This window comes from Macrobrachium nipponense, chromosome 10 (genome assembly GCF_015104395.2).
Source record: "Macrobrachium nipponense isolate FS-2020 chromosome 10, ASM1510439v2, whole genome shotgun sequence".
Taxonomy (NCBI): domain Eukaryota; kingdom Metazoa; phylum Arthropoda; class Malacostraca; order Decapoda; family Palaemonidae; genus Macrobrachium; species Macrobrachium nipponense.
In genome coordinates, this window is record NC_087204.1 from 49,904,012 (window position 1) to 49,922,983 (window position 18,972).

Consider the following 18,972-nt stretch of genomic DNA (forward strand, 5'->3'; position numbering starts at 1 on the left):
GGTTGGACTTGGTTGGTAGCTGACTGAAGTCTCTCTTCTTGACTCGGGGAATGTCTACAGATGCCATTTCTCCCAATTTCTTTGACAATAATTATCAAAATTTACGATAATAGAAGAAATATTGCATCTTCTTGTACGGATGAATGTTTTAGGCTTATTGAGTTACGTTAACTAATTACCCTGTAACTACGAAAGTAAGAGGAATTTTGACGAAATAATTCGTATACGTATTATCAATTGCCATTTGAAGCTCAGTGAATTTTTTCACAACTTTGCATTTTTCGCCCTATAACACCATATATAAGGGTTCTGGCTGGCCCCCTTAAGCTTTAACAGGTCACAAGGGGAAGCACATGCCCCGATGAGGACAAAGGGATTTCAATATAGAAGTGATACCAGGGAGATTTGAAAATAAAATTAGCAAGAGTCATCTTGGAGAAACAGAGCTGTTTGGGGTTTTGCACTTTCTAGACGTACCTTGAATCCTTGAGGCTTGAACATGTGTTGTGATGTCTGAAGGTGGTCCAACCAACCAGCGTGTTTGGAAAAAGGCTGACTTCCAGTCAGAGGAGGAGGACACGTCTGTCCTCCTGTAGTTACTAGTGTGGACTGGGAATGAGGCTGGATGTTTTTGAATTGCCTGGATTTCACACACAGCCTCCGGCATTGTCTGAAAGATGCAAAAAACAGCTAGCGAATTTGGAAGGAAAAGAGGTCTTATGTTAGGAATCCCTAAAGCCCTAATCGAGGCCTAGCTAATCCTGTGACCTGCCTGTCTTACTCTAAGCTCGAGCCTAAACGGAAATTCCTTTCTGTCTGCGTTCTCCCTCCTAAAATCAGCTGATTAGGAGCACAAATGGCTGCTTGTCTAGAACTAACTAAAATGAATAAATGCTGTGAAGATGAGGCGATCAAAATCTGTAAAACATTTTAGTTTTGGGATTTAAGGACTGGATATCTTTCCAAAGACAAGGATAATCACCAGATTCTAAGTTTCTAGACATTGCATCGGCTCATAGTTGTTTTTCATTCAATCTGCATTGCTTAAGAGCAAGTTTGAACTGTGCTCGTGCCTCTCATTAGTAATGCAGTTTGTCCCTCCCTGGGGCTACCATTTTGCCTCCACAGTAAAAACATTTCTCGTGAGTATGTGTACAGATCTTTAATCCAGATGAGGATGTGTCTTGCCTTGGAGAGACAAAGGATCCTCAAGCGCACACACACCCTAGACTTACCCCTGGACACCAGATTAGTATTTATTGTAACGAAGTCTTGGATGCCCTTCTTTTGCAACGAGAGACTACGTCATAGGGAGCTGATCACCTGCAAACAGTGTTTTTTCAGACTTTTACAAGACTCAAGAACATTGTAGATGTCTCTGGGTAGATCTTCAGTTTGTGAGCTAACCCAGAAGTTCATAGCCCTGAGAACTCTCTACACTACAGGATATTATCAACACGCACCCATGAGGCCTCTTCTGCAATTTGTGCTGTGCTGTCTCAAACTACAGGGAGCAGAAGAGACCTGGAAAGGGTGCCACAGCATCAGTGTGTTTCACGCCAGTCGTGCAACCACACTTTGGATCCAGCAGTAGTCAGCACCTGCGGCAACTGTGCCCACAAGGGGCATTGGGCCAAGGCACCTCTGTTCCCTGCCAGACAGGTCCAGTGTCGCCAATGCAACTGACGAGGACGTTACGATAAGTGGTGCTGGAAGAAGACGAGAGTAGTATATTACAAGAATTACCTTGACGAAATCTATAGGCAGCCCTGCCCTAAGCAAGCATAGCAGAGATTGTTTGAATAGAATTCATTCAGATCCCTCCTGTGGTGGTCATTTCTACAATTTGTGTTATTACAAAGTAAGTCGTCTGCCGGTTGAACTATTGACCTCAACCTGGTTTCAGTGGTCGCCCTGAAGTATCTGGTTTTTTTGTTGGTTTTTAGAATATCGGTTTACCGCTGGTTGGCTCTCAGTTTGGGGGTTCACGGTAGGGAGGGATTGGGTACTGAATGACACCTGTGATGGGATGTGATCGTAGCCCGTTGCAAGATCATAGCAAATATTGCAGGTCATAATAGAATTATGAAGTTGTGGAGATGCAGTGGTCCAGCCAGGAGGTTGTTATTGCATCCACTCTTATTATGTACATATGAGTAGGAGGGAGGGAGGAGCATTACATCACTAATTTGGAGAGCATGATTTTGACAGAAGCGAGTAAGTTCATTATAAAATTTTGTGGGGTGAGAATTAAAGTCCCCGATTATACAAATATGATCAGCAGGAGAATCGTGAATAATACTGTGTAACTTCCCTAGGGTAATGCAGTAATGATCAAAATTATTGTCATTGTCCCATGGCATATACAGTGGTCCCCACGTATTCGCGGGTGATGCGTACCAGACAACCCCCCCCCCTTCCCGTGAATAGTTAGAACCCGCGAATGTTTGGAACCCCTATAAAAATGCTAAAAACAGCCTATTTTGTTAGTTAAAACTCAAGAAAAACCACTAAAAATTTTCATACTTGGTTTTTTAATAGTTTTATCACAAAAAGTGCATTTTATTTTGAAATTGATAAAAAAAAAAACCCAGGAATTTGTGGATATTTCTCATAGAAAAATACCGCAAATGTGTGAATTTTCCGCGAATAATGCGGTGAAACTTTCCCGAGAGAAATCCGCGAATGTGTGGGTCTGCGAATACGGGGGGCCCACTGTAAACATTAATTATTAGGATTTTAGAGTTCCCTACTGTCACTTGTCTAACGATTTGTCATATTGTCTAACGATTTGTGTCACAGGAAAGAAAGGCCCCCTGTCGGGCGACCGGCTATGATTTGATCTGTAACTTGCATCGGTGTATAAGAGTTTGTATTTAACTTACTGAACTTTGCCTCTATGCCTATATGTATATTAGTTAAGAGCTAACTTAGATAATTATATAATGTGCATTATCAGTGGAATGTACCAAAACTGAGACAGGTATAGGGAATCCTAGCCTAGTATTATAGACTAAAAAAATAAAACACACACATTAAGCTTAGCCTTATGTAGGCTACCAAAATTGCATCTCGCACTATATATACATACTATATTTGATGAAGTCATGTTTCGAGACACAATTGGAAGGTGGTTAATACACGAGATGGGATGATGATACGGGTACGTATATAGTCACCACCCTACTTTCAAATGAGATATGTTCCAGACAGCTGTTCTTGAATGGTTCATAAGCTGGTTTTTAATATGATGTGCATAATTTTTGTTGATGTTTACATTCCCTTATAATGAATTACTTTGGGTGCTAGAAAATTAAAAAAAAAGAAAAAATATAATTAATTGAACATTCAAATTTTATTTTTTCTCTCCCTCCATAGCAGCATCTGACATTGGAAGTTCATAAAGTAAACAGTGCACACTGCCATCTATTGACAAAATTACATAAGGCGGCCCGCGGTTAACGGCGCAATCACTCAACGGCGAATCGGTTTTATGGCGGTCGTCAAAAATATTCATTAAAAAAATAAGGCATTTTAAAGGTATCTTTACGGCACAAATTTCAGTTAACAGCGCCGCTAGCGCCGTTGTCTAACGAGTTCATACATATGTAGAAATGCTGTTCAGACCATAAAGGTTATGCAAATTATATTAACAAATTTTATGGAGTGTTATTACGTAGGTATTAGGGTAAAATATATGCCTCTGACGCTGTTCTATGCCGAAAATATCAAGTTACATAAGTGCAAATTTAGCTATGGATGTGTCGATTCATAATTGTTCATGCTTTTGTTTAAAATTTGTGTGAAAATATATTACGGGAAAGGCATTTTTATTTTTGTACAGAAATATGATACAAAGGCAGCTTTTGAAACTGCCCTTCACGATACCAAATACGATGTTTTTTCATGTTCTTTCTTGTAAGCCGCCGCCTGCCGCTCTTCCGAAAATATAGATTTAAAAAAAGTGCAAATTAGCGATCGATGTGTCGATTTTATAAATGTTTATGCTTTTATGTTTAAAATGTGTATGAAAATGTATTACGAATAGGGTATTTTTATTTCTGTGCAGAAATATGATAAAAAGGCAGCTTTTGAAACTCCCCTTCAAGTTATCGACTACGATGTGTTTTTCAAGTTCGTTCTTGTATGCCGCGGCGGCATACAAGAACGAACTTGAAAAACACATCGTAGTTGATAACTTGAAGGGGAGTTTCAAAAGCTGCCTTTTTATCATATTTCTGCACAGAAATAAAAATACCCTATTCGTAATACATTTTCATACACATTTTAAACATAAAAGCATAAACATTTATAAAATCGACACATCGATCGCTAATTTGCACTTTTTTTGCCGCCGTCTGCCGCTCTTCCAAAAATTTAGCGATCGATGTGTCGATTTTTCAGATGTTTATGCTTTTATGTTTAAAATGTGTATGAAAATATATTGCGTAAAGGTATTTTCATTTTTGTACAGAAATAAGATACAAATTAAGGCAGCCTTTGTAACTACGCTCCACGTTGTTAGGGGATGGTTTTTCATGTTCGTTCTTGTCCGCCAGTTCCGAAAAATGCATTGTGTTATTTTATTAATTATGCATCTTTTCCATAAATCCTTTAAAAAGTTATACATTATTTCACTGTATCCAAGAATATTGTATGTATTTTCATATTATTGTATTTTAAAATACTACGGCAAACTTAAGCCCGTATTCCGCGGAGCGGCCAATGTTGTGGTTTGAAATCAGCTGATTAATACGAGTCTGTTTCACCATAACGCAATTCTGAGCGAATGCTCTTGCTTCTAGTTAGCATAAACGAATATCTAGATACTTGACTTATATGAGACAAAGTTATTTTTCCTTATACAGCGTGTTTTTAGGTGGAAATATTTATTGAATATGTCTCGTTGTGAATGTGAACTACTATTTTTTTCGTTAACAGATTACATTGGCGGCATGTTTATTGCGTAAAAAATTACGTGATTCCGTTCGCAATACGTAGTCCTTTATATCATCATAATACGAACTTTACGTTATTTATCTTATATCGGCGTAAAACCAACAGTAAAATGTGTTCTTTCAAGCACAGTAGTTTTGATTAAAATTATTTTATCCCAATTTTATCTATGGTTGTGTGTGATGGCAGACGTTTACTGCAGTTTTATCCTTGTTGCCGATGTACAATAATAGTCATTAGCAGCTTGAACAGTTTTCTCAGCTTGTCATAATTAGGTTTAAATTTAACGGTATATTTCCCGATTGATCTTTAATCTATATTGATCTCTGATCTTTAGCGAATAAAGTTATTACATTAAGATATCTCAGTTCTATTCTATACATAACGCCATTTATAACAAATACGGTAATGTTGCACTGTAGTACGATGATCGAAATACAAGCCAAACAGATGTTATCCAGTTCGGTTGTACTTAGAAAAAAAAAAAAAAAAAAAAGTCTTTTTCTCGTTCGGTTGTTCATGGTTGTACACGTTCACGCAACAAGTATAACGTTAAAACCATACTTTCATCATTCTCTTTTGCTGTTATTGAACTTATGTAACTAGAAGATGGATAAAGTTAGGCCATTGTAATTTGATCTCTCATAAAATCGAACTATTGTAAGACTAATGATCGTAACCTGAACACTACAGCTACCTGTACACTGTATAAACTTTATTATATTTTTACATACTCTAGACACCCACATGTACTGTACAGTAAATTCTATAGTACTATACTGCATAAATATAATTTTACTTATTGCGCCGTTGTGGGATTACGGCCCCTTTGACTGGTCTAGAGTTTCGAAAGAAGGTGTGCAGCGGCCGTAGGCTTTAAAATCGCTCAGCGTCGAAAATCGCTTGGCGTCGGTGGCCAGGAACGGAACCCCTGCCGCTAACCGAGGGCCGCCTGTACTAAAAATTTAATATGGGGAGCAAATATGGGAATTCATTATAGGAAGACAGAAATAAGTAGGAATATTTTACAAGTATGTATGAGTATTCTTGTGATTGTAAGAAGAATGCATGATAGTCAGTCATGAGAATACTCAGGATAATCAGGAAAGGAGTTAAAGGAATAGGTTCTTTTCTTCTCTCATGTTGTTCTACTTTGCAAAATTTCTTACTAGCAGAATAGGTGCACAGAGCAAAATTTGAACTTGTGACCCTGTCTGTTCATATGTACATAAGCATTTCTAACTTGAATTTTAGTAAATAGGGTGGTGAATGTTTATCCAAATTATGGTTCTTTTTGATGCTGTATTATTTTTTTTTAGTTTTAGAGCATGTTTTTGTTGGAGGTAAACTGTGGTTTGCATTTATGAAGCAAGCTTCAGTTCTGTATAACAAAAAATCCAAAAACCAAAACACAGCTAGCCCCGAGGGTTTTGGATAAAGGATCGGGAGTTAATAAAGTTGAAATGAACTTTGCACCAATACTATCATTTTTATAAAATATACATATTGGCAAATTTGATATATCAAGTGGTGTTGGTTACTACATATTTCCCACAAGATACTCTTGGTAACAATTATGTTTGTTATATAACTAACAGTACTGTATTGGATAACTTAATCAGTTTGTGTTCTAATACCCATATTTAGTGTTTGAAATTTAGCTGTATGAAATATGTAGGTATAGATTTTAAGTCACTGTTTTCTTAGTTATGAATTTCCTTATAAGTATTAGTGACATATTGTTATTTTTTCTCTTGTGTTTTTAATAGATGTCGCGATATCCAAGATTGCAGGAAGAAACTGAAAGAATCATTACAACTCACATAAGAGAGCGTGAACAAATATGTAAAGAGAGCATCCTCCTTATGAATGAATGCGAATTAGCTTATATGAACACAAATCATGAAGATTTCATCGGTTTTGCCAAGTAAGTCTATTTCTTGTCCTTTTAAACAGCTTCGTATTTAAAGTTGAAAATTTTTTTCCATTGTAATAAAATTGTCTTTTCAGATATACTAGAAAGTTTTTTTTTCCAGAAGACATTACACGAAAAATTATGGAATTAGTACATTGGTGAGCTGGGATTTGGTGTGTTCATTAGAGTTGTAGTTTTTATTTGAGTGTATTTAAAAAATTTTTGTGTTTATCTGTGATCGAATACTAGTTTCCTGGTACATTGTATGTGTATGTTTAGTTTGGTGCATTGTCAGTTTCCACAAGGACTGCACTTGGATACAGAAATGTCTCTTGAGGGCTGAGAAAGACCAACTTAACAAAACATAGATCCATTAGGAATGCAACCCTAGCACTTTCATTTATGGCCAAATGAAAAAAAATTTTGGTTATAAGATTCGTAAAGATACGGAGATGTTGCTGTTATAAGATTCGTGAAGATGACAGATATAGACCTGTGCTACATAAAAGAAATGAGAGGGAAAGTGAAAAGGTGGATATTGTGGTAATGATTCTGTGTTTCTAGACCTGAACTTAATATTTGCCCCAAAATTGGGTGGTTTCTTTAGGCAAGCAGATATTCCCCAGAGAAGAAAGGAGATAATAGCTTTATGGTAAAATGAATGGTGTATCTTACCAAAAAAGTAGGAATTATGATGGAAGGTAATCCTATGCACCCAGTTTTTCTTTGCTTAACCCTGGACAGGTATCGCTATTTTGCTGCCCCTTTAAAGGTTTGCGGGGTCGAGCTCGACCCAAGCGCTCAGAAAAAATTGTGAAAATTCAAAAACTGCAGCTATGCTGCACATTTTAATTTCTAAAATCAATTTCACCATTGCCAAACACTACTGAGAAGATAAATCATACCCAACGACAAATTAAATATTTATTACAAATATATTTAAAAAATAAGTATGAAAAAAAATAATTTACGAAAATATTTACAAAAAATACAAAACACGCTATATACACACAAAAATTGAGGGAATCCTTCCTAAAACTATTATTTACAATATGTGATTGCCAGAAAAGGTGTCGACCCATAGAGGTCAAAATCTGAAACTAGAAAAAGGGTGAGTTTTTTTGTCAAAAAAAAAAAGGCCAAAATTAAAAAAAAAAATTTGGTACCTAAATGAAATAGGAAGTGGCTAATTTATTTTATAGAATAAATTTATATTATCCTAGAACAGAATCATGTAAAAATATCTGCACTAAGATGTAATTTACTGTTATATCAGAAATATTATTCTCTCTCTCTCTCTCTCTCTCTCTCAAACAATAAAAAATACAAAATACGCTATATACACAGAAAAATTGAGGGAATCCTTCCTAAAACTACTATTTATAATATGTGACTGCCAGAAAAGGTGTCGGACCCATAGAGGTAAAGATAAAAACATAAAAATAAAAGGGTATGTTTTCTTGGCCAAACAAATTGTCAAAATTTCACGAATTATTTTGGTACCTAAATTAAATAGGAAAAGGCTAATTGTTTTATAGAATAAACTCATATTTTCCTAGAATGGAATTATGTAAAAAAGATCTGCACTAAGATGTAATTTACCCTCATATCAGAAATGTTATTCTCTCTCTCTCTCTCTCTCTCTCTCTCTCTCTCTCTCTCTCTCTCTCTCTCTCTCTCTCTCTCTCCAGTGTGTCATGATTTATTGACAGAAGCTCATGTAATCTGTCACCAGAAAAGACAGGAGGCCCATCCCCTCTCTCCCCCTCTTGTGTCGTAATATCTCAAGGTCATCCCCCAGGCGTCCAACTCTTGCTTACAAACTTGGCTTCTTGCCATATAGAGTTGCCAGCAACCTCTTAAATTATCATTAAAATCACTTTATAATTCCATTAGAAGTAAGTTGATGACATCCATCCCCAGAGAATACTGCCTGCTGGCTATTGTTGATGAAAAAAAAAAAAAAAAAAAAAAAAAAAAAAAAAAAAAAGCAAAAACTAAGAAATTGGCATTCAAAAGAAATTGGAATAATTGACAATATAAGTCTTCTCAACCACAACCAAAGGCATAATAATGTGCACACACCACGTACCTAGAGTTTCCAACAATATAAAACTATCCCAGAGTCAACAGTTTTAGACAGGAAATCACTACTTGATAATTTTGCCTTTGTATTCCACACATGTTCAAAACAAACTATTGCTTAGAAAAGGGGAAAGGACAAAGGCAAGGCAAACACAAGTTTTGACATGATTATAGATCGATCACACCCAGATTCAAGATAGACTATGATTTATGGGAAAAAAAACATGTTTTTTGAAACACCCTTCGGGTTGTGCTCGACCCTGCTAACCTATCCAGGGTTAAGTAGACTGTCAAGTTTCAACTGTTTTTCTTTTCTCTTCTAGATGTAATTTATTTATGAAACTTAAGCTTTCAAGCGAACACTGGGCCAATTCAGGTATTCAGTTTTTAATATAGTGAAAATGAGGGGTTGTGGTTGAAGAGCAAGATTTAAAAATCTAGAAAATAAGGAAAATGAAGCACAAAGATCTAAATGTGGAACTGGAAGAAAACCCTACAGTTTTAGTAAGAAATATGCCAAGTGTTGGAGAGCAAGATTGAAGAAAGGATATTGGCTTGGAGGTAAAGTTAAAGGGTAAAGGGTAGATGTAGTTATAACTGAAAAGAGGTTGCCAACACCTTTAACACACACACACACACACACACACACACCAATGTGATAGTGAAGGTGAAATACTTAGTAAGACCATAACCGTCAACCTGGTCTTGGGTCCATGTACGTACGTGTATTTGCACCATTTTTGACAGCAGCACCCATTTCACTTGCAATTTTTAACCCCTCCCCATATTTTTTCTTTAATTTTACTTTTCCTTCTTTTCTTTAATTCTTATACTGCTGTATTCAGTATAGATTACTGGGTAAAACATGGAAAGTCAAAACCATTTTTGGCGAATTGATTGCAAAATGAAGCATGGTGATGGTCATGTCACATTTTCCATGTCTTGAAGTAACTCATGGATTGTGGATACCCTTTCCCTTGACAGTGACCTGTTATAATCTGCTATGGTATTTTTTGATTTTCCATATCTTATAAACAAGAGTGTTCACAGATAATGCTGCTTTTAGAAACTAAGTTATCATGCATGAGGACATGAGCAAAAATTAAAACTCTCTCTCTCTCTCTTCCTCCTTCTTCTCTCCATCTCTCTCTCTCCTCTCGTCTCTCTCTCCATCTCTCTCTCTCTGTCTCCATCTTCTCTCTCTCTCTCTCTCTCTCTCTCTCTCTCTCTCAGAAAAAGATAAATTATATAGAATAAAAATCTTGAAATTTTGTGCAACAAACATATGTGTTACAGGTGCACAAGAAATATTAGGAACACGTGGTTTTTGCATTTTGTTTTTTATGTGCGTACATTATCAAAATGCGGGGGACGTGTGTTTGGATAACATAAATATCAGGCATCAGTAAGCAAAAGTTATCTTTTGAATTTCATGATGTAGATTGTAACTGTTGAAATTTTGAAGTGGATTGTATTTGGATCATACTGCCAAGAAAAAGGTACCACCAGAGCGTATAAAAAATAGTGTAACATACTAATTTAATCTCATGTGACCAAATTTTACCCAAAGATTGTTCTTTTTCTCTGGCACAAAATTTAAGGTGAAGCTTTAACTTAGTTTTTTTCTTAAATACATAATAGCTGTGTGTGTTCCAACTAAGTCACTAGACTTTATACCATTAGATTAATCCATATCCTTAGTTAATGAGCTTCCTGTACTTAGTGCCAAAATTGGAAGGTGGTTATGGATACACAGCATCTCTTCATCCAAGGCCCTGACTCTTTGGACTTTAAGCTGATGTATTTACCTCATCCTACTACCATTTAGCTTAACTTGAGCCTGTTCAATCATCTGGTAGTCTTTGTGCATCTTTCTCAATACAGGTGGTCAATCATATTCAGCTACCTACCTCCCAAGAATAAAAGTCATTGCAGTTCAAATGTCAAAAGTCTGATTAAGAACCACACTGCTAGAACCAAAGTTATTGAAGCTGAACAGCATTTTGCCTTTAAGGGGAGTGCCGATGCCTTAAGGCTCTGTTGTTAAGTAAGTGACTTCCTATTGTATGAGTGAAGGGGTTTGCTTCAAATTTTTACCACTTATTATTCAACTTACAATTAAACTTCTTTTGTGGGGAAATTCAGTCTTTAAATTCATTTGTTTTGCAGTTGAAAAAAGGCACAACATTACTTAAAAATTAATATGCAAAATTAAAAGTTGCACAGAAAAGTAATTTTCCCGATGACAAAATAAAGAAAATAAAAAAAAAGTAAAGAAAAATTTCTGTATGATTTATGAACTGTGTTTGGTGAAAATGGCGCACGGCAGGCTGGGAGATGGAGGGAGGAGAGATGGGAAACCCGTTGAGAAAATCTTAATGGTCGCAGTAGGCAGAGGTTGATAACAAATCTGTTTTATTCACATTTTAAAAGGATAATCAAAGGAATCGATAGTGTGTGTCCGATTGTGTGTGTGTGAGAAAGTGAGTAATCAGCATGCATGATTATTGACGTGTTCACACTTGGATCTTAACCCTTTAACGCCTAGCCGCTATTACCAAAGTGTGTGTCTTATGCTGGCGGCGTTCGGGAGTTAGCGCCGAAGCGGAAAAAAAGTGAAAAAAAAATCGCAGCACGCTTAGTTTTTAAGATTGCGTTCATTTTGGCTCCTTTTTTTTGTCGTTGCCTGAAGTTCAGTATGCAACCATCATAAATGAAAAAATATAATTATCATATATAAATATTGGGATATATGATTGTGTGAAAAAAAAATCCTATATAATTATACAAATCGCGCTGTGAGCATAATGGTTAAACCTAATGAGTTAAATTTTTTCATTTTATTGTAGACTAAATTGCGATGATTTTGGTATATAACAAATTGTAAAACGATCAAAGCAACACAGAAACAATATTATCACAAAATGATGCATGAATTCGTAATGCATGTATGTAAAAAAAAATAGCTGTTTTCAAAAATTCACTATAAATCTAAATATTGTGCTAGAGACTTCCCATTTGTTGCAAAATGAAGGTAATTGAGTGAGCGCCGAAGCGGAAAAATAAAAAAAGAAAAAAAAAATCACAGCACGCTTAGTTTTAAAGATTGAGTTCATCTTTGCCTCCTTTTTTTGTCATTGCCTGAATTTTAGTATGCAACCATCAGAAATTAAAAAAAAAGCATTATCACATATAAATATTGGGATATATGATAGCGCGAAAAAAAATTTCATATATAATTGTATACAAATCGAGCAGTGAGCAAAACGGTTAAAGCTAACGAGTTAATTTTTTTCGTTGTATTGTACACTAAATTGCGATCATTTTGGTATGTAACACATTGTAAAATGATCAAGGCAACACACAGAAAATATTTCACAAAATGATGCATGAATTTGTAATGCGCGGACGTAAAAAAAAAGCAGTTTTCAAAAATTCACCATAAATTGAAATATTGTGCTAGAGACTTCCTGTTTGTTGCAAAATGAAGGTAATTGATTGAATATTACTAGACTGTAAGTGTTGTAGCTTACAATTGCAGTTTTTGATCATTTCGGTCGAGTTAAAATTGATCGAAGGACGAATTTTTTCTATTTATCGTTATTTATATGAAAATATTTCAAAGCTAATAAAAGCTACAACCATGGGTTGTTTTTTTGTTGTATTCTACATGAAATTGCACACATTTTCATATATAAAACTTTATGTAACAGATAATTTAAAATGGTGCAAACATTACGACAATCGGACGAAAAAATATATGATTTTTTCAGAAGTTACCGTGCGGACGTAAGGAAAAATTTTATTTCATATATTCACCATGAATCGAATTATTGTGCTAGAGACTTCCAATTTGTTGCAAAATAAAGGTAAATGATTGAATATTACTAGAATGTAATAGTTTTAGCTTACAATTGCGTTTTTCGACCATTTCGGTCGAGTCAAAGTTGACCAATGGTTGAAATTTTGGCACTTATTGTTATTTATATGAAAATATTTCAAAACTGATAAAAGCTACAACCATGGGTTTTTTTGTTGTATTCTACATAAAATTGCACACATTTTCATATATAAAAGTTTATGTAACGGCTAATTTAAAATGGTGCAAACATTACGACAATCGGATGAAAAAATGTCTGTTTTCGAAAGTTACCGCGCGGACGTAAGGAAAATGTTTTTTTTTTTCTTTATAAATTCACCATAAATCGAAATATTGTGCTAGAGACTTCCAATTTGTTGCAAAATAAAGGTAAATGATTGAATATTACTATAATGTAAGAGTTTTAGCTTACAATTGTATTTTTTTACCATTTTGGTAGTCAAAGTTGACCGAAGGTTGAAATTTTGGCACATCGTTATTTATATGAAAATATTTCAAAACTGATAAAAGCTACAATCATGAGTTGTTTTTTGTTGTATTCTACATGAAATTGCGCACATTTTCATATACAATACTCCATGTAACGGCTAATATAAAATGGTGCAAAAATTATGTCAGTGACGAAATAATTTCTGAGATGTGTTGCTGATACTTTTTAGTAAAAGAAATTTGCGCTTGCGCGACTGGGTAACGATTGTAAACAAAACAATGCCTTGATCCGTGAGCTCCCGGCATCCCCTAAGGCGCGTGATTCAAAAGTTTTCGCCTAGTAGGCCTATAAGTATTTTTCCGCGAATTAAAAAAAAAAGCATTTTATATCGACGTACGATACGTCCAATCGGCACCCAACAGACAATTTATATCGACGTTTAATATGTCCAATCGGCGTTAAAGGGTTAATAAACATACACATTTTCCATAGAAATTCTCTCATCTCGGTAAAGAGAGAGAGAGAGAGAGAGAGAGAGAGAGAGAGAGAGAGAGAGAGAGAGAGAGAGAGAGAGAGAAAATTTACATGATCCTGAGAGGGCAACACACACACCCCCTCCTGACACATTACTTGATAAATTTGACAGTTGTTGGACCCCAGCCATCTCAGCTTGGCTACGTGGAGTTCAAAGACAAGATGTGGGGTAAAGTGCATTTTCTTTCATTCTTACATAATTTTTTTATTTATAGACTAAAATCTTGCTAATTCACTTTTGTATTTTCTTTAATGAATTGATATTATTGCTGTTTACATTAATATTGATATATGAAAATTAGTAAATCATTTATCATCCAAAAAACATACATCTGTGTGTGTGTGTGAGAGAGAGAGAGAGAGAGAGAGAGAGAGAGAGAGAGAGAGAGAGATTATCGTAGTATTTGTAAAATAATTTCACATATGATATTTGTAATTACCGTTATTATTATTATTATCATCATTATTATTAGTACATATTACTATTATCATGTGAAAATATTAAACATATTATACATACGTGTACCATAAAAATCTCTCATCTCAGTAAAAGAGAGAGAGAGAGAGCAGAGAGAGAGAGAGAGAGAGAGAGAAGAGAGAAGAGAGAGAGACGAGAGAAGAGAGAGCTGGGAGTAAAAAAACACAATAGATTTGAGGCAATTATTAATGGAGAGATGATTGACGAGAGAGAGAGAGAGAGAGAGAGAGAGAGAGAGAGAGAGAGAGAGAGAGAGAGAGAGACCTGGAGTTCGAAAGAAACATGCGTGAAGGCTGGGATTTCCTTCATTTTTACATAATTTTTGAATTTATAAACTAAAATCTTACTAATGCACTGTAGTATTTTCTTTACTGAAGTGATTGCTCTTTACATTAATATTAATATTTGAAAATTAGTAAAGCATTTATCATAAAAAAGCATACATCCCTGTAAGGGAGAGACAGAATTATTAGTTATGTGATATCATTTAATCTTATTAAACTTAGTAATACAGTATTGATCAATATTAATATTCTAAAATTAGTAAATCATTTTTGTATCATAAAAATGTATTTAGGCATGAAAATAACATCAAAATACACTAATTAGTGATTATTTATCGTCGGAAAATCCAGCGAATAGGCGAATTCACCAATTCACCGCAAATAATAGGTAGATATTTTCCAGAGAAAAATCCACGAATCCAGAGAACACAAATATTGGGGGGGCCACTGTATACTGTAAATGCCAGAGTATATGACGACTCCCATTTTTCATGTAAAAATGTAGATTTGGAGGTATGTTCACTGTATAAGACAACCCCCAATTTATTAAATTAGATAACACCTGTTGCAAGTTAGTTAGTACATAAATAAAATCAGTAATTATGGGAGTTATCTTATCAAAAAGTGTGAAATCACCATCTTCAAGATTTTAAAATGTTAGGCAAAGCTCACCATTGCAAAAAAGTACTTTTGTATTTCCATAAGAAAATCCCTGTAAATGCTCAAAGCCTGTGACCTCTCTATCGGCAAAGTACAGTATGGTCCAGAAATATGCATGATTGGATTGTATGATTCCCCCTTTTATGCAGTCGCTAGTTCTCAATAATAGATTTTCTGTATCTGCAAAGCCGTTCAAAATCTGCGAGTCACGCGCCACAAAGCATACAAAATCTATTGCCATCTTATTTTTTTTTTGGGGGGGGGGGGGGGGGGGTTTGCTGATGTCTGAGAGAATGCGGGGAGGGGGAATGCGAGAGATTTCCTGCTCAGCCATTGGTTAAGACTGAAAGCTCCGCCTCACGCATTTGCGACGTCATAGTGTGGCATGTATGAATGACCGGTACCATCATCATCGCCGTCGCTATTGTTCTCAGATGCATGCTAGCTCTCGTTACTCGTATTATTCAGATCTGCAAAGTGTTTGCGTGTGGGAGTTTTCACCATTCTGGGTGTAGTTTTAAACTTTCAAGTATTAAAACTTTAAAACCTTTTTAATGTTTTATTAATCCATAAGACTAATTTCATATTAGAAAAACTATAGTACGTACATAGAAAGTATTGAAAATGGGTAGTAAAATAGTTTGACTGGGTAAGTTGCTGTTTGCCTTGACCCTAATGGAATTATTCCCATAAGGTATGTGTATCGAAATCTGTGATATTCCAGTTCTGCGAGGCCGTGGATCAACCAAATTCTTGCATAATTATGGACCGTACTATAATACCCGTTGGAAGTAGTTATGCATGAATGTTTTTCTTTAAAACTGAAAAGATCCCTGTTGTTAAGGGTAACTGGAGACCTATTGAAAGCACAAAACCCTTTACAGTTGCTCTTCTGTTCACGAACTTGATTTGTTAGAGGACGCTGTTTGCGACCCGTAAAATTCATAACCTGAAGTTTTCCCCATTTAAAGTACTAATGTAAAAACAAATAATTTATTCAAACCTCAGAGATACTTTATTTTGTTTGCAATTTTTTTTTTTCTCACAAAGTTATGCTTTACTTCACTGCATCCAATAATAATGTATGTATTTTCATATTACTTTTGTATTATAAAATACAAACAGCCATCTTTGTTTTGGTTTGGAAGTCAGTGGAGGGCAATTGCGAGGTAAGTTTATTTTGCTGCATTGAACTCAAATCAGAGCGATTTTCTTGCCTCTATTTAGCGTAAATGAATCTCTAGATACAATATTGATATGGGACAAGGATATTTTACATTATACGAAGTGTTTTCAAGTTGAAATATCACTTGGATACGTATCAATGTGAACAAAATTTAGTTTTTTTGTTAGTAGATGGCACTGAGGGCATGTTTATTGCGTAAAAAAACTTAACAGATTGTGTTCGATATTTTTACTTGATTTCATCAACTACAAGCTTTACATGTGATTTCGTCAGAATACTATGAGCTTTACCTATAGTACTGTATATCTTTTATCAGAGTGAAAACAGTAAAATATGTTCTTTCGTGCCAAATGTTTTTGATTAAAACCTGTTTCTCTCAACTCTTGTTTATGGTCGAGTTTAATGGTATACTATACAGAAGTTTGCGGGAGTTTCATCCAAGTTGCCAATGCATGATAATAATTCATTAGCAGATGAACATTCTTTGGCTTCAGCTACAACTTGCAGCTTAAATTTAGCAGTATATGCCCTTGCCAGTCATTTTTTCATAGCGAATAAGGATTTAGTCATGTGAAAATATATCAAGTCCTATTCTACTTAAAATGTCATTTGTAACATAACTGCGGTAATTTTTTACTATCGTACAATGGTTGAAATGCAAGGAAACTGCTGTTATTGGATTTGGTTGTTCATGGCAAATCAGCTGTTTCTGGCTGTATATATGTGTTTACATGAACAAGTAATACAATATTCCTTTTTCAATATACTTTTTTCAGTAAAAGAGTAAATAATTAACATTAAAAAGATTGATTAACAGTCAAAAAACAATTATAAAGTGCTTGGTGCTCCAGTGAACCCTTACTCGGGATGTATGTGTTTTCGTGGTTTGAAGCATGGTTTGTGAACCCTAACAAAAATTTTGTTAACATCTGGTGTATAACCCAATTTGTTTGTGAACAAGACTTGTTTTTGAGCCGTGGTGCCACTGTAGTTTGATTATAAAATGCTACCAAGGAAATATTGGCTTTTAGTAAACAAGGCTCGTAATTCAAGCATGATCAAGAACTACGAACATGGCTATGTTAATTAACAAGAAAGGTAGGCTACTTTGATTTACCCTTTTGGTAACATGAAATTATCAATCATTGTAAAAAGGGCATTGTATAATAAGCATCAATAACAAAATTGCCCAATATTATTGACTTGTAATAATGATACTCTGAATGTAAGCTAGTAACAGTGTGAGAGCTTGCTCATCCTAATGTCTAATTATGGTAATTTACAGTATTGGTAGTTGTGTCACTAGTGATTCACTTGAATTACCACCGGTTTTATCGTTATTACAGTTTTGTTTGTTTACATAGTTGATAGTTGTGACTGTTATTAACTAATGATACAACTATCGACCCTTCAGGGGTTAACCTATCGTTAAAAATCTTGGCAGGATTTAAGGTCTGCTCTTTATTCTCTGTGTATAATACGACCTCCCATTTTGGGTGAGATATTTTAAGGTGAAAAGGTTGCCATATATGCTGGCATATATGGTAGATATGCCACACCCTGTAAAAGTTTAATTGAATTTAGTTTAGTCTTCTAGGAGAAATAAGCTTTTGGTTTTGAACAAGTAAGTTGTGAGAAAACAGCAAAACAAAAAAATTATTGGACTTGCAAAAATCCATATAGAATCTTGATATCTTGAGCAAAAATCCACACAGAATCTGGATATCTTGAGTAAGTTATCCCTATATCATTTTAACCTATTTTCTGTGACATGTCCCATAGAGAAAATGGGATATTTTAAGTGTGACAATTATTTTTTAATAAATGTATTTCACACAATTGTTTTGCATCTTTTTTTTCTAAATATTTTTAGTAATAACATTTCAAGATATGTTTTACACATAACAGTCCAAAACAGTGTATAACTTACTTGATCCTATCCTGAATCATTCATACATGTTTTTTACAAGTTTTTAGAATTTGTGGTTCACATTGTCATACAAGTGATGAATGTAATTGTCAGTAAACCAATAAAAGAATATAATTTTTAGCATTATCGCTACAGGATATGTTTATTTAGACATAAAACAGTTGAAAACTGCTAATACTAACTAAAATTCGATAATTTCAAAATAGCAGTTTGTGCATCCCTTAAGCACCGTATGTAGAAGTGGAAGTATAATGTGAACCATGCCAAGTTCTCGAACATTTAAATTTGAGTTTTCCTGCTACAAGCAGTCCCTGCTTACTGGAGGCATCGGTTAACGACGATTCGGATTTACAGCGCTCGTCTAGCGTTGCTGTTAACTGGATTTTTGTTAACGGTAAGCGGTTTACCAGTGTTGGTAAGCGGTTTATTGGCGCTGGTAAGTATAGTTTATTGTCATCGTAAGCAGTTTATCAGCGCCGGTAAACGGTTTGTTGTCATTGTAAGCGGTTTATCAGTGCTGGTAAGCAGTTTATTGTAAGCGGTTTATTAGCACTGATCTAAGGTTATTGGTGCTATTATGTATTGCTGATTTTCATTTGGCAAGTTTCGCTAACCTATTATTGCTGATTTTCAG

At 35.0% G+C, this 18,972-nt stretch overlaps 1 protein-coding gene across 10 annotated transcripts in view; it reads left to right on the top strand.

Moving 5' to 3' along the window:
- The window catches only part of LOC135223610 (dynamin-like), a 348,582-nt gene that overhangs the window by 136,355 nt on the left and 193,255 nt on the right, over positions 1-18,972 (top strand). For all 10 annotated transcript variants that reach the window (XM_064262207.1, XM_064262202.1, XM_064262204.1 and 7 more), the window contains exon 8: positions 6,726-6,883. In XM_064262207.1, coding sequence (XP_064118277.1) covers positions 6,726-6,883 — 158 coding nt within the window. The remainder of the gene's footprint in view (positions 1-6,725; positions 6,884-18,972) is intronic.